The following is a 15,599-nucleotide window of genomic DNA, read 5'->3' on the forward strand; positions in this document are numbered from 1 at the left end:
ACATATTGAGGCATATATTACTAGCAGTCCTGGGTCTGGATGCTAAAATAACTGTACAACAAATAGGCTGTACTTCAATTGAAAGTCCATTTAATCAGATGAAATGCATAGAACATTTGCCAAACACACACACACAAAAAACAGCTGTTGAAGTTTTGTAACCAGAGTTAATTCTGTGGCAAGTAAGCTTTGGCTTGTTCTTAAATATATAAAGAATGACAGTGGAAACTGCAATTTAAGTGTTTTTGGAATACATCTCCCCAATTGGCAGAAAGAAAAGACATTATGGCTACAAAAGCTAAAACATGTTCTATGAAAAACAACATGCTTATTCAGGGATTTCTTTTATCATAATTAAAGTAACCTACAGCAGGTACAATGGTATTTGTATATGAAGTTTTGTAATTCAACGCAAAGTATTCTTCAAGCTTTTGTATGTAAATATATGTACATAACTGTTTATCTTATTGTTATAAAATGTTGTTGTCTGAAACAAATAAATGACTAGAAGTGGTAAAAATGTGCTGGTTTTATGATCCGTTTGGCATAAATTGATAGGTACTTTTAAGACTTTGTGATTATAAATGCCACTGACGAATTTAAGGTAAAAGCATCAAAATACATTTCAAAATCCTCCATGCATCCGATATTAAAATAATTCTTAACTGTAATAATTCCATACTATAACCGCCCCCAAATTCTCTTCATACATACAGTACTGTGCAAAAGTCTTAGGCATGTTAATATCCCCCCAATATTTTATATATGTTAATATGAAAGATATTTATATCTTTTGCTGTAGTGTTATATTAACATGCCTAAGATTTTTTTGCACGGTACTGTATATCTATGATGAGCACAAACATTAAACTAATATTACATTTCTAGTGTTTCAGCAGGAATAACTTCAAAACTATGCAAGTACTGTGATGAAGGTGAGCAATCATTTGATTTCTTTTCTGTGTGTTCTGTTAAGGCACATATACGGTTCAATATGAATAGAGCATTATTGTGATTTAGAGCCCAAATTGCATTAATTCACTTTGTGCTTGGAGCATAATTTTGGAGAAGTTCTAAAAAGCTAAAACATTCACATGGCATCTGTACAAAAACAAGTACATGTTCCTCTTTTTGTATCTGTCCCACATTATTTTCCAGACAGTTGTTTCATTAACTTTGTGTTTTCCATAATTTCTATATGTAGCGCAGCTCGTGTGTTTCTGCCAGTCCGCAGCTGGTCTTATGTCTGTGGAAAAGTTCAGACAGAGCCTTCATGTATAGACTGTGGTAATGATCCACCTGTTCCTGAGATGGACTGTCAACCTGTGGCACTGTAATGGGATGGCCCACTGGAAGACAAAAAGGAACATTGCAATCATACAACAGTTCACCGTTTCAGCAGCAGACAGATCGGTTAGTGTCGCAACCAGAAAAATAATTTGAGAAATCTTTCGAACTGACCCACGGTTGTGACAGGACGTCTGAATGGCAGAAGCAGCCAGCGCCCCCCAGTGAAGAGACAAGGAGCAAACCCCATAATCTGCTTAAAAAGAGCCTGCAGCCGTCGACCCACACTGCCCTCAGACAGAACCACCTGCGGGAACAGCTCGTTCTCACCAAAGGAGTACACAGGAACCAGGTCAGCCCTGAGTACACAGCAAAAAAATGATTGTGCAGTCAAGTCAAACGTGAAAGTGAAAAGTATGTATTAAGTTGGCAGTTGCTGCTTATAATATGTGTACATTTTATTTCACCTTTCAAGTTGCTATTGCTGAAATTTCCAGGGTTCCCACACTTTTTTTTTTACCAATTGATTTCCATGATTTCTCCATTACTGTTTCAATCAAATTCTATCTCCTGTCTTTCTAGTTAAAATGATTGCCATCCTCTGTTTAGAGCAGTGTTTCTCAACCTGGGGCAGGACCGACTAAGGGGAGTCAGCAAACTTTCAAAGCTTAAAATGAATAAAATAAGACTAATCAATAATAAGACTAATGTATGCAAATATATACTCAGCTAAATGTATGCTGTCATTGTACTTATTTTAGTTTGTTCCTTCAATAACTGTCATTTTTATTTAAGAAACAAGGTTCTTATGGTCTTGAGGGAAATTCACAAATATGATTTATAGACCTGGAAAAGTCATGGAATTTTTTATAATGAATAGAAATTTGTCTAGTTATGTCAAGCTCTAGAATATTTTATAGGGTATAAATTAGAATAGTTGAGTAGAGTAGATTAGTTGCTATTTAGACAAAATAAATACATTTTAAAAATGCAATTGCAAATTACCAAAGAGTCATATAAATTAATTGGTTATAAAACATATAATAAATATATAAAATTAAAGATTCTGAAATTATGTAATGCAATTATAATAATTTTAATACAACTGCCTCTCATAGTTTCTGTAAATAAAAAAGTTTGAAAATGAGCAGCTTTGTTATTACAGCAGAAGCACCAGACATCTTGGTGGTCTTTTATATCATATTTGACTATGGGCGGCCTTGAAGTCACACATTTTAGGAGCTATTGGAATCAGAAAGGTAACCACTGATTTAGAGAATTTGGGAGAGGGGTCAGAAATTAGATAATAGTTAAACGAAACTAGTTTTTCCCAAGGCCCTGGTTGAGAACCACTGGTTTAAACTAGGGCTTTTTATTTCAATAAACTGGTGCTCAATCTTCTTCTCTTTCTCACCCATGCTTAAGGGCCAGTCGTACAAAGCCTTTCCTGTGTTTCATGACTACAGTGTTTACTCCTGGAGACGAGGTAAGTGATTCCTCTGCCCCACCAATGATGATGACCACAGCGTTACCCACACCAGTACGGCTCAGCAAGTAATCCAAACTCTCCTTACTGACAGGCAACAGACCTGAAAATGAGAAATAGTTGGAGAAACTCTTTGCTTTCTTGTCTCTCTCATTGAGTTCTGCTGTAGCTATTTTTTTTTACTGACCTGCACACAAAACATATTCTCTGAAGAGAGGAAGGCGGAAAAGTCCAGCCAGGATTGCAAGCGTGGAGCGTATTCCAGGAAAGGTTTCCGCAAATCCGTTACGGTCTGTGCTGAAGCATGAGAATGCTCCCACACACATGATGCCATGAGGGTGACAACCCAAAACATAGTTCTTACTGGGATTTAATTCAGCAGTCTTTACCAGCTGAAGGAATAGCGAGTCAAAGAGGGAGAGAGAGAGAACAGCAAGGGTAGGAGACAAAGAAGATTCAAGAGGTGAGGCTGAAGAACAACTGATGTCTTTTTTCAGTAACTGGGTATAATGATTGTGTTATTTACCTTCACTGGAAAATAGTCTCGGAAGTGTCTCCATACTTCCCAGTTTCTCACAAACTTTGTTCTTCTGCCACCTAGTGGACATATAAATCATTAGCATTTTTTTTTTTCAATTCTATCAGACAATGAAGCTCTTTTATATTTAAAATTGAATTGATCTTAGGTCAACCTGTGAACTTAGTTGGAAAATTATAGGTCTGCAACAACTAATCGATAAAAATCGATAATGAAAATCATCAACAACGAATGTCATTATCGATTAGTCGCGTCTTTTTATGGACATAATGTGTCCAAAAATAGTGGAGGGAATGGAGTGAGCTGCTGCTGGAAAGGTATGTGATCCAAGCAGCCCAGAACATGAGAATTCTTGATTTTAGGCTTCTAGCTGATGCATTAGCGTAATGTTTAACTATGTTGGCCTGGTACAATATGAAATGTTTTTAAGGGCCCCTATTATGGATTTTTGAAAATGACCTTTCATGTAGTGTGTAACATAGCTCTAAGTGAATGAAAACATCCTGCAAAGTTTTAAATCTGAAAGTGCTCCATTATAAAGTTATTGTCTTTTAGTTATTGTCTCAGAGTCGACTCTGAGTCAATTAAATTTTCAAACGAGTCATAAGCCATTTCGTTGTGACATCAAGACGAAACATTAGAATATCGCCCGCCCACTTATTGCGCGCGCAGACACCAGGGAAAACTTAAACCTCAAACCGGCAGCTGATTCCTGTGGATACTGGAGAGCATCATGTCGAGAAGACGCTGTGCTCTACAATGTGAAGGTAAAGCCAGTTTTTAACATCTCATAATGTACCTCAAACTGAGTTAGTGTTCATCACTGAGAAATGTTGTGCTCGAGCTGTGCTTGCGATGGAGGTTCGGGTTGAATAACTAGTTCTACCAATGTTTCATCATCGGACTAGCGCTTGCATTGATATGGTAAAATCGACGTCATTGTTCGTTACTGTGTTTAGTTTTCGGTGTAGCCTTAGGACAGCTGACGTTGTTATGGCAATTGGCGGTTTTGTTTTCGACGCGCTGTACACGGTAGGCCAATCACAACAGACTAAGCTGTCTGGCCAATCAGAGCAGAGTAGCTCGCGGAAAGGAGGGATTTAGAGAGACTGATTCATTTGACGAGTCGTTTGAGAGTCATTGAAAATGTGATGATGTGCAAATGTATATTATGAGGAAATTAAACAGGTTTTTTTTGCCTTTGATGCATGTAAACATGTTTTAGGAGACTCCCCAACAACATTAGGAAACTTTAAAATAGCATAATAGGGGCACTTTAATCAGACAACAGATGAGCATCATAGCATAAGATAAAGAAAATATATAGAAAGAAAAAAGAAAAATTCAAGTAAATAATAAAGAAATAAAAGACTAGCAGGTTTCTCAGCAAGTTTAAGATCCTCTATCAAAGTACATAAGATCAAGGCATTCTTTTCCTTAATTTCCATTAATTTGAACAATAAGAAGTAATGACACATTTCCTCATGAAAAATGTAAAAGTTTGGAGTTTTCAGGAATCCCAAGAATAATAAATGTTAACTGCCAAGTCATGCGTTTCATCTTTCATCAGCGCAAAACTTTCATTTTACGGTTATATCCTTATCTGTAAGTATTACAAATTCTTTACTCTTTAAATTCTTTATTCTTTAGTCTTAAATTTCAAAGACTTTAATGAATCAGTGCGCGTCAAACAGAGGATTAGGTTTAAAAGTCAACATGTAATTCAAGTATTTTATGAGAGTGGTAACTGTAATGGGATAACAGCATGTAATTGAATATTTTCAGACTTTTCTTTACATTTACAGGATAAAGAAATCAAAGAAATAATCGTCCAACTAAGCGATTATCAAAATAATCGTTAGTTGCTGCCTATGAAAATTCTGTGATCATTTGCTCACCCTCATGTTGTTCCAAATCTGTCTGACTTTCTTTCTTCTGTGGAACTAAAGAATGTTGGTAACCAGACAGGTTTGGTGACCATTGACTTGGGGAAAAAAACATTAAGACATTTCCCAGAATGTCTTCTTTTGTTTTCCTCAGAAGAAAGTCATACAGGTTTTTAGGGCTGCACAATTAATCGCAATAAAACTGCACGCGATTTGGCAAAGGCTGCGATTATTTTATGTGCAGCTTGTTAGTGCAGCACGGCTGATCGGTAGTAAATGTTGCTCCATCTGAACGCCAGAGGGCGCTCTCACGCAGACACTCCAAATAAGCCCCGCAATAGCACACATCATTCCAGTAAATCCCTATCGCTGTAGCTGAATAAACAGAAGATTGAAACGCTTTGATTAAACATGACTAATAAACACACGACTGCCTTATTCTGTGTAAGAAGCTACATCATCTCATAGAAGGATGAGCTCAACTGTCATTATGAAGTGAGTTTGGAGTAAAAGCATGTTATTAAATGTTGTCTTTTGTTGGACAAGAGGTTCACAAATGCTTCTCATGTTTGGAAAGATTTTTCAAATGCACGTTATAAGTGACTCAAACTCACAGTGCTTTCAGATGGAGCAGCGTTTACAGAGCCATACATTCACGACAAGCTGCGCATAAAAAATTATCGCAGTAAGCCAAATTGGTTTAAGTGCGATTTCATGTAAATTGCGATTAATCGTGCAGCCCTATTTTGAACGACATGAGGGTAAGTAAATGATGACATAATTTTCATTTTTGGGTGACCTATCCCTTTAACAATCCACGTGTGTTTGTGTGTTGTAGTCATAGGTTGACCTCTCTCAGGTGTTTGCCAATCATAGATCTGCCAGGAGATGTAGAGAATGGGGATGAGCCACAGAGAGGTGAACATCAAGTAGATCATCAACAGGACACAGGACACTCCTGCATATACACACACATACAGCATTGGTAGTAATCTTACAATGTCAACACACAAGGCAATGAGAAGCATCATGGAAATCTCCATATAGCACCCAAAAGTAACTTGTTTTCTTAGTCTTTTGTCTGTGTGTGTGTGTGTACGTGCAACAGGTCTCACCTAAAAACAGAAATGAAATCACCAGTTGTAAAACACTGATATCCTCGATAAACTCCTTCCATTGAGACTTCGCCTCCTTCCCCTTTAAATCTGAAACTGACAAAGAAGGGATAAAACAGAGAGGAGAAAGAGGAAACATTATGAAATGTCTCACATTAAGGTTGTTCAGTGTTTTAACTGCTGAATCACATGTCTACTCCAGTTGAACTGTGTCATTTGAGCAGGATATTCACCAAAGCAAGTGGTAAAAACATTTTGTCAAATTTTAATACATTTGAGTTTAGGAAAATCTGTGTAACCGCAGGCGCTAGTACAGTATTTGAACCATTGACCTGAACCTGTGCAGGCAGCAAAGACCTCAGCCGTCAGATTCACTCACTGTAAATCTGTCACACAATGTGAAATACCTTCATTGGGCAATCTGGCAGTCACAGTTCAGTAGGCAGCAAGATCAGAAATGAACCTTAACTTAGCATTGAAATGCCACATATTTTAAATGTGGAGACACAAAAATGGCCTGTGAATGTCTTTGTTTAATTTCTGTTATCTAACATTTGATGCATTTCATTATATTCTATTACAGGCCTTTTGTAGTTATGGGTTTAGTGTCTCGGTAGACGCTAGTGGCATGTCGCTGTGACCTGTATCTGTAGTCGGATATTTGTCTTGGTTTCAAAGGTGAGTGATTTTGAATGTGTAGTTAATGAGAGTTTATTTAATGAACACTGAACTTCTACACTGAACATGAAGAAAATATTCACACTGAATCCAAAAACTGAAACCATGATTACATGAATAGTAGTAGGCTGTATAATCTAATAGAAGGACAGTTTAGTTCTTTCAAATGGATTCTAGCAGCTCTTTTGTTACACAGATCTTGATAATTATTCACAGCTACTAACTTGATGTTGATTTGAGTTTACAGCTAATAGCCATAATTGTTCAGATTGAAACATCCCCCCCCGTTCAGGTTTCTGAACAAGCCCTAGGCAGCAACATCATTGCAACTTTCAAGGCCCAGAAAGGTAGTAAAGATATCGTTAAAATAGTCCATGTGACTACAGTGGCGTAACCTTAATGTTACAAAGTGATGAGAATACTTTTATTGCAAAAAACAAACAAAAATAACAACTTTGTTTAACAATCTCTTCTCTTCCGTGTCAGTCTCCTGATACTACCTTTCTGGGCCTTGAAAGTTGCAATGACGTTGCTGCCTGTGGCTAGTTCAGAAATATCTCGGCTTTCATCAAAAATATCTTAATTTGTGTTCCAAAGATGAACAAAGGTCTTATGGGTTTGGAACGACTTGAGGGTGAGGAATTGATTAAATAAATTTCAATTTCATTTAACTATCCCTTTAATAATTCATTTCTGACAACAATTGGTAAGTGCAACTTGAAGTTCAGCAGTGAGCCGGGACCTTTTGTTGCACCTGGGATGTGTGCAAGAGCACAAAATTCGTTACTCATTCGAGAAGAAGACCCCATCACTTCGTTTTCTGACAACTGAGGTGAAGGTCCTAAATATTTGTTATCTAACATATCTAAAAATATGTTTTATTTGCAAAACCAAGATGTTTGTGAATCATTGTGGCATCATGTTGTTCCTAAATCAGCATATCACACAAATCTTGAGTTCTACATTTAAATTTAACATTTAGATTTAGACATTTACCTATAGGTGTTATCTTTATATTCAAGATGCAGACTTTGGATGTAGCCTACATGATAAACAATAGCCTATTTGTACAGGAAAAGAATGGAACAATATTACTTCAGAACTTGGTTAACTGTAAGTTGCCTTACCAGACACAGTGAAAAATTATTTTTAAAGAATAAATTAAAATGTACTGTTAAATTAAGTATGAATTATCATTATAAATTATAATATATAAATACTTGATGCATTTTAATAGTAAAAATTTCCAGAAATTCTTGTGATTCATTACATCTACTTGTGCACTTTGATTTTTTGATTCTGTCTTAATCAGTTATATACATTATAATGTTTTGTGACATTTTATGTTTAGTTTATGTCTGTATTAAGTTTGTGTTTGTACTGTTACCCTGATGGTATTTTGTGGGTAATGTACTATGCTGCCTATACAGTTAATTACATTGCCTATACAGTTAATTAGATAATTAAAAATAAAAATGCCAATCCTGATGGACTTTAATTCATCATGTGGCTTTCTATTTTGCAACCTGTCTTTATGGTGCTTATCAGCATCACAAAGCAGATTGTACAGATTGTCAACATATTGTTAATGTATATAGTTATCTCAAAATTCCTTTCATTAATGATTAAATAGTTGTATTTAATGAAAACGTGGCATTTGAAAACTTGTTTCAGTGTAATATGACAATAAGCACATATTTTTTAATTTGGACAATCTGACATTCTGACCCCGCATTATTACCTTTCAGCAATTCAAATCCGCGGTTGGATTTATTTTAAATTGGAAAATATATGGAGGCTGCTAGGTAAGTTAACGTTACTTACTTGCAACATTTAGTGTTATGACAGACTAACAAATTGATAATATTTAAACATTTGGGCCTAATGTTTAACCAGATTTACATAACGTATAAACTTTGCGGTTAAAGCTGCATTTTAAATAATTTTCAAATGTTATATCATTCTCCCGTCAAATCATTTTACAGTACTGACATTTGCGTGAGCCTACCGTTATCTGTGCCCATTAAGTGGTCAATTTTAGTGATCCCTGTAGCAAACGATTCCTCTTCCTCACCTTCTCTGACTGAAGCCTCGCGTTTCTCTTGTTCGCACTTTGATCGGTTCAATTGGTCAAACAGATAACTAGCGATACGCTTTCTAATCGCGTCATTGTAAATGTATGTGGGCAGTATCCGGACTAGCTATCTAAGTTAGTGTTTATCTCCTCCAGCCACATATGAATCCGCGTCCGCATGACTGAATGCCGTTTAAATCACCATTTGCTTTAACATGAATCGATCTTAAACAGTGAAGAAAGCATTTTGATTATTTGCTGTCACACCTAGGCAACGAAAACGCCACAAGCGCCTACTCTTATGCCCGAATAATAGCCTACATGGGGTCGTAAGATTTCTCACGACCCGGTACGGCCAGCGTCGCGATTTGGTTGAACGAACGAACTATCCCCGCGCGCGTGGCCGCGTCAGACAGCTGTAGGAGGAGCGACTCGACTGTGTGTGTGCGCGCGCTCTACCGCTGCATTTGATGTTGCTTAGTTCCTTAGTATTGCTTAGTGCTTGCGACTTGTTGCTTCATGAAGAGCTCATAGGAAATGTATTGTAATCTCTCTTTTGTAACGAGTCCAACCCTGTTTTTCTCTCTCTTTATATTACTATTAATATTTAATTACCTTATAGATCAATATTTTTGCTATGTAGCTATCAATATCTTTCATCAGTATCTTTCATTTATTTAATATCTTTCATTTATCTAGTGTCATGTTCCATTCAGGGGTGAAAAAAAGAATAGCCTAATTAAATACAATAACTCATATTTTTTTTTTCCTGGCTTTAGAGACAGATTGAGACTGATGAGATTTTCCCAAAGTAACTGAATTAAAATTTGTGAAGCAACCTGTCCAATCCCAATTGTATTAATGTACATGTGTGAAACATTAAGAACCCAGTCTCTCTAGCTACTTACTTGTGTGCTTAACGAGATACTAGGAAATAGCTATTCATAAAGCACTTAAAATGTAAAATCATGACAATTTTCTTGTGGTTGCAGAGTGATCATCAGGCTGTAGCTGGTTCAAAAGTTGTCATCTGTGCCCATGAAGCAAAGATTTGCAGCATCGGGTCGCGTATACTTCTGGGTTTGTATGGACAAGCCAAGCATCTGTCTTTGACAATAGTTGAAGTGCTCAATTCTTTTAACTATATTCACCCCTCTGGTTGGTGTCAATCAAAGGTTGGCAATGTTATTATAACCTTTATTTTACCAGGAAAGAAGCACATTGAGATTAAGAATCTCTTTTACAAGAGCGTCCTGGCCAAGACTGACAGACACAGCACGTTTGAGTTTAACAAACATCCAACAATACATACACATATACACACACAAGCAAATCCAATCAAATTTCAATATCACTACATAGCTAGCTAAAACATCTACAGCCCGATGTTTCCTTCTCCAAATCATTTAAAAATACTTTAAAAGTGTCCAACGAAACCAGTTTCTTCAGTTTCAATGTATATTTAGGCCTGAATTTAGGATATAGATAATTGGATTAGACATAATTTGTATCTTTCCATTGAACATTTAAATATAAACCAACATTTAGATTACATCTGAACATTGATATAGGTTACATTTAATATCTGACTCAGTCTGTCTTGATAACAAATTGTTTAGACCAATTTTGTGCATGCCAGTTTAACTGATTCGGCAAAAAGATCTGACTCAAAAGTTGTTCACTAATTAGTTATTGCTGCTATAGATTTGCCTTTTAACATTGTGGCAAGGGGGGCATGGTTCAGCAAAGTCTGTAACGGGAGAGAGAGAAAGGAGACGAGCAGTGCATAAGTAGGTCAAGTGCAAATGACGAACACCTGTGGCATGGAGAGACCGGATATAAGCCACTCTGGAAAGAGAACGGGAGAGAGAGAAGGACTGAGGACTCGAACAAGATCGCTGGGCAAAGAGTATTGTGAAATTACCTGCTGGAAAGAGGGACAGAGCCTGTTTGTGAACTACTGTCAGTGCTGTAGCGAGTCTACGATGAATGCGCTGTGGGCGCGGCTTTTGTTTGTTGTTATTTTGAAGTTATCCTAATAAAAACGTACGAGTCACAGTCACGCCGACCCCGTCTTCTTCCTTCCAACCTTGAACCTCATCACACTGGTGCCGAAACCCAGGAAGGAAGAAGATCGCCGCAGCCATCATGCAGTCTCTGTCGGGATCGCCATTTGCGGATGTCATCTAATCACTCGCGAGTCTGCATCAGGAACACCATCAAGCCCTGCTGGACTATGAAGATCTGAAATGCACCATCCTGCAGCGGGTTGGCCGGAGCCCAGAACAACATCGGCAGAGGTTCAGATCGCTGGACCTCGGAGAAACCGGCCGACCCTTCATGATGGCGCAACAGCTCCGGGACTCCTGCTGCAGATGGCTGAGTGGGCCGGTGGCAGAGCCTACAGCTGGTCCCAGAGCATCGCCCAGGGGGGTGGGGCTGACAACCAGCAACACCGCTGCAACTCCCATTCCTCCGCTCTCTCCACGGTAATTTCTTGACCCGCTTCCCGCCACTAGGGCGGCGGGGAGGCCTGGGCCGGCCTGTTGGCGTTGCGGGGACCCGGGTCATTTTATCGATCGGTGTCCAGTGATGGAGGTGGGTACACTGATCCGGGTCCCGGACGCTCCGCAGGCCGCCCCCGATCAAGCTGGCCTGTACCAGATACCTGTGAGTATTAAGGGAGGGTATTCAGGATGTAACCAAAGCTCCATTCATCAAAACCTGATTCAACCAGAGGCATTGGATAAGAGCAGCATGGTTAAAGGATGGTGCGTGCATGGGGAGGTGGTGAACTACCCCTTAATGTCGGTGGCTATTCAATTTCGGGGTCAAAAGCATAATATAGACGTTGCGGTTAACCCGCACCTCCGACATCCGCTAATTTTAGGAACAAATTGGCCAGATTTTAGTGTATTATTGGAGTATTTATATGCGGATTTCTCTTTGAAGAAGGGGGAGCGGGGAAGGGGGGCGGTCGCTCAGCTAGGAGAAGCTGAGCCGGGACCAATGGGAGATGAGCGAGGGGAACGGAGCGCTCTTGAAAGGAGAATCCTTACAGAGCGCGATGATTTTCCCCTGGAACAGTCCCAGGACGAAACGCTCAAAAATGCTTTTGAACAGGTCCGTACTATCGAGAAGTTGTATCGAGTGATCCAAGACACTCAGTCAGAACAAGATACAACTCAATTGTTGATAACAAAAAGCTGTCGGGAAATGCTTTTTCAGGCGGCTCATTGTAATCCGATGGCCGAGCATTTGGGACAATCAGCAACACTTAATCATCTAATGACCTGATTTTTCTGGCCGGGTATTCACAAGAACGTGCGCAGGTGGTGCACGTCTTGTCGGGAACGTCAGCTGGTGAATCCACCGGCCAATCCAAAAGCACCATTGTGCCCACTTCCTCTCATGCAGATCCCCTTTGAACGAATTGGCATGGACCTCATCGGCCCATTAGAACTATCTGCATGGGGGCATTGCTTTGCATTAGTCCTGGTGGATTATGCAACGTGATACCCAGAGGCAGTGCCACTACGCAATATTTCCGCAGAAAGCAGAGCGGGCGCGCTGTTTCAGTTAATCTCCCGGGTGGGAATCCCGAAAGAGATTCTCACTGATCAAGGCACGGCGTTCATGTCACAGACTTTTCGCAAACTTTACAAATAATTGTGTATTAAATCTATTCGCACCAGCGTTTATCACCCACAAACAGACAGTCTGGTGGAAAGATTTAATCGCACATTAAAAACCATGATTCGGAAGTTCGTTCAGAAAGACGCCAAAAATTGGGGTTGCCAAAAAGTGGCTGGAACCCCTCTTGTTCGCTGTGCGCGAGGTCCCCCAAGCCTCCACAGGGCTTTCCCCTTTCGAGCTTCTCTATGGGCGTCAACCCCGCGGGGTGTTAGATGTCCTTAGAGAGACTTGGGAGGAGGGAACTTCGAACAGTAAGAACGAAATTCAATATGTACTGGACCTGAGAACAAAACTCCACACTTTGGGGCAGCTCTCTATGGAGAATTTGTTACAGGCTCAGGACAAACAGAGCCGGCTATACAACAAGGGAACTAGACTACTTGAATTTGCACCGGGAGATAAAGTGCTTGTATTGCTCCCAACTTCTAGCTCTAAATTACTCGCGAAGTGGCAAGGACCCTTTGAGGTCACACGGTGAGTCGGGGATCTCAATGATGAGGTAATACGAACAGACAGGAACGGGGCAAATCAGATTTACCATCTCAACCTCCTTAAACAGTGGAGGGAGGCGGAGTCAGTGATGCTGGTAACGGTGGTGAGCGGAGAGGAGGATCTCTGGCCAGAAGCGAACACAAAAAGGCAATCTCTCACGCTGACCCCAGGAGGAGATCACCTCTCACCCTCCCAGCTCACTGATGTGGCCAATTTACAAGCAGAATTTGCCGATGTGTTCTTGTTCCTGCCTGGTCGAATGGACCTTATCCAGCACCACATTAAGACTGAGCCGGGCGTGGTAGTACGCAGCCGGCCATAACGCTTGCCTGAACACAAAAAAAGGTCGTTCAGAGCGAATTAGAGCTAGACATGGGAGTAATAGAGGAATCCAGCAGTGATTGGGCGAGCCCAACAGCTCGGTTCGGTTCTGCGTGGATTATCGCAAGGTGAACGATGTATCAACATTCGATGCATATCCAATGCCGCGCGGGATGACGAATTGTTTGATCGGCTGGGTACTGCTCAATTTTATTCGATGCTGGATTTAAAGAAAGGGTATTGGCAGATCCCCTTGTCTCCTATATCCAAAGAAAAGACAGCTTTCACAATGCCTTTTGGATTACACCAATCTGTTACACTTCCTTTTGGGTTGTTCAAGACTCTGGCCACCTTTCAGCGTCTCATGGACAAAATTCTCCGACCGTATGCTGCATATGCCGCTGCCTATCTGGATGACATTATCATCTATAGCAATGACTGCCAGCGTCATATACGGCACATGCGGGCTATCCTGAGTTCGCTGAGAGGGGCTGGACTAACAGCCAACCCGAAAAAGTGTGCGGTTGGGCTTGTGGAAGTTAGGTATCTGGGCTTTCACTTGGGTCACGGACTGGTGCGTCCCCAAATTGATAAGACGGCAGCAGTTGCAACCTGTCCGAGACCAAGACCAAAAAGGAGGTGAGGCAGTTCCTGGGGCTGGCGGGATATTATAGAAGGTTTGTACCTAATTATTTGGACCTCACCAGCCCGCTGACTGACCTCACTAAAAAGGAAGCACCAGGTCCGGTCCAGTGGACGGAGCAGTACCAGCAGGCTTTCACCCAGATAAAGGCTGCAGGCCGGATGGCTCCCTGACCTGAGTTGGGCGGTGGGGGTATGTGGCAAGGGGGGCGTGGTTCAGCAAAGTCTGTAACAGGAGAGAGAGAAAGGAGACAAGTAAGTATAGGTCAAGTGCAAATGATGAACACCTGTGTCTTGTTGCAGTAATTGGCATCGAGAGACCGGATATGAGCCCTCTTCTTCCTTCCAACCTTGAACCTCATCACAAACATATCATGAAATAAAAATTGAAAAGTCACCACAAAATCAAAATGGACAATCCTTGATTTTTATGGAATATTGCAGTATTTATTATAAAGTATTTATCCAATGCACATCATAATTTTTGTTTAAAATTCATGTGCCTTGTAATCTTTGATCTCAATATGTTTCCCCTTCCTCTTGCAGAAACATCTCTTCTATTTTCTGATGATGTGTTTACTGGCATGAGGGAGGGATCAACCTGTCACTCACATGACATCACAGCTGTAGCCAGTCACAACCATCAAATCAATTCCCAATGGTCAAAATCAAGTTTTGCCCTACTTTTTTCATGTTCAAGAAGCCATTTCACTTGGATGTGCGTCACAACAGGGAAGAAAAGACTTATCACAACTTCCGTTTCATGCTGCCTTTAAATTGAGCAGTCATCTGAGGTATGACCCATTACATATCCACTACAAAAATATTTCCAACCAAGTGAATTTACAAGTGTACTGTTGTCTTGTCTGTTGTCCTATTGTCTATATCCATCTTATCATATTCATATATACACATCAGGTATATTTCTAGTTATTTATTGACTATACTGTATATCATACTTTTTCATGATTTACACCTGTGTTTTCACAACTCACCATCTGTTCAGTCAGTGAGCTGCAGGGCCTCACCAGATTAGGACCGAGTGTAACCCCTCCGGTACTTACACCGCTCCGAGCTGGAGTGAGGTTTTCCCGGACAGCTGTACTTGCTGGCCTCCGTTACTCAAGAAAATTTCTAGTCTTTTTGTTTGAACCCAGTCATAGATTATGAGAAACAATCTAGATTACCAAACATGACACCAATAGTGTTCACAAAGCTTTACTCATTACTCAGCAGCACATGCTTTTTTCAGTGCAAGTTCTTATGTGCAAAAGCAAAGTGTGATTCATTACTGATCAATGGTTAGGCCTATATTGCTATCCGACTATTCCTGTGATGCAGTCTCATGCCGTTTGCGCATGAGCTGCGCTAATTAAATGTGTGA

General features: G+C 40.0%; 1 protein-coding gene across 3 annotated transcripts; it reads right to left on the reverse strand.

Annotated features, from left to right (window-relative positions):
* Positions 1–69: 69 nt before the first annotated feature.
* mogat3b (monoacylglycerol O-acyltransferase 3b) lies at positions 70–9,466 on the reverse strand. Of its 3 annotated transcripts, none has more exons than XM_079871600.1 (8): positions 8,999–9,466; positions 6,313–6,402; positions 6,048–6,155; positions 3,300–3,370; positions 2,961–3,165; positions 2,702–2,876; positions 1,462–1,646; positions 70–1,349 (listed from the first exon to the last, which is right to left on the reverse strand). In XM_079871600.1, the coding sequence occupies exons 1-8, from the start codon at positions 9,012–9,014 to the stop codon at positions 1,195–1,197; spliced, it is 1,005 nt and encodes a 334-aa protein (XP_079727726.1). In that variant the 5' UTR covers positions 9,015–9,466; the 3' UTR covers positions 70–1,194. The 3 variants fall into 3 exon arrangements, with proteins under 3 accessions (XP_079727726.1, XP_079727725.1, XP_079727727.1); XM_079871599.1 differs by having other exon boundaries at positions 6,313–6,408; positions 8,999–9,463; XM_079871601.1 differs by having other exon boundaries at positions 6,313–6,408; positions 9,065–9,461.
* Between the last annotated feature and the right edge of the window lie 6,133 nt (positions 9,467–15,599).

The sequence above is a fragment of the Squalius cephalus genome (genome assembly GCF_949319135.1).
Source record: "Squalius cephalus genome assembly, chromosome: 5".
NCBI lineage: Eukaryota > Metazoa > Chordata > Actinopteri > Cypriniformes > Leuciscidae > Squalius > Squalius cephalus.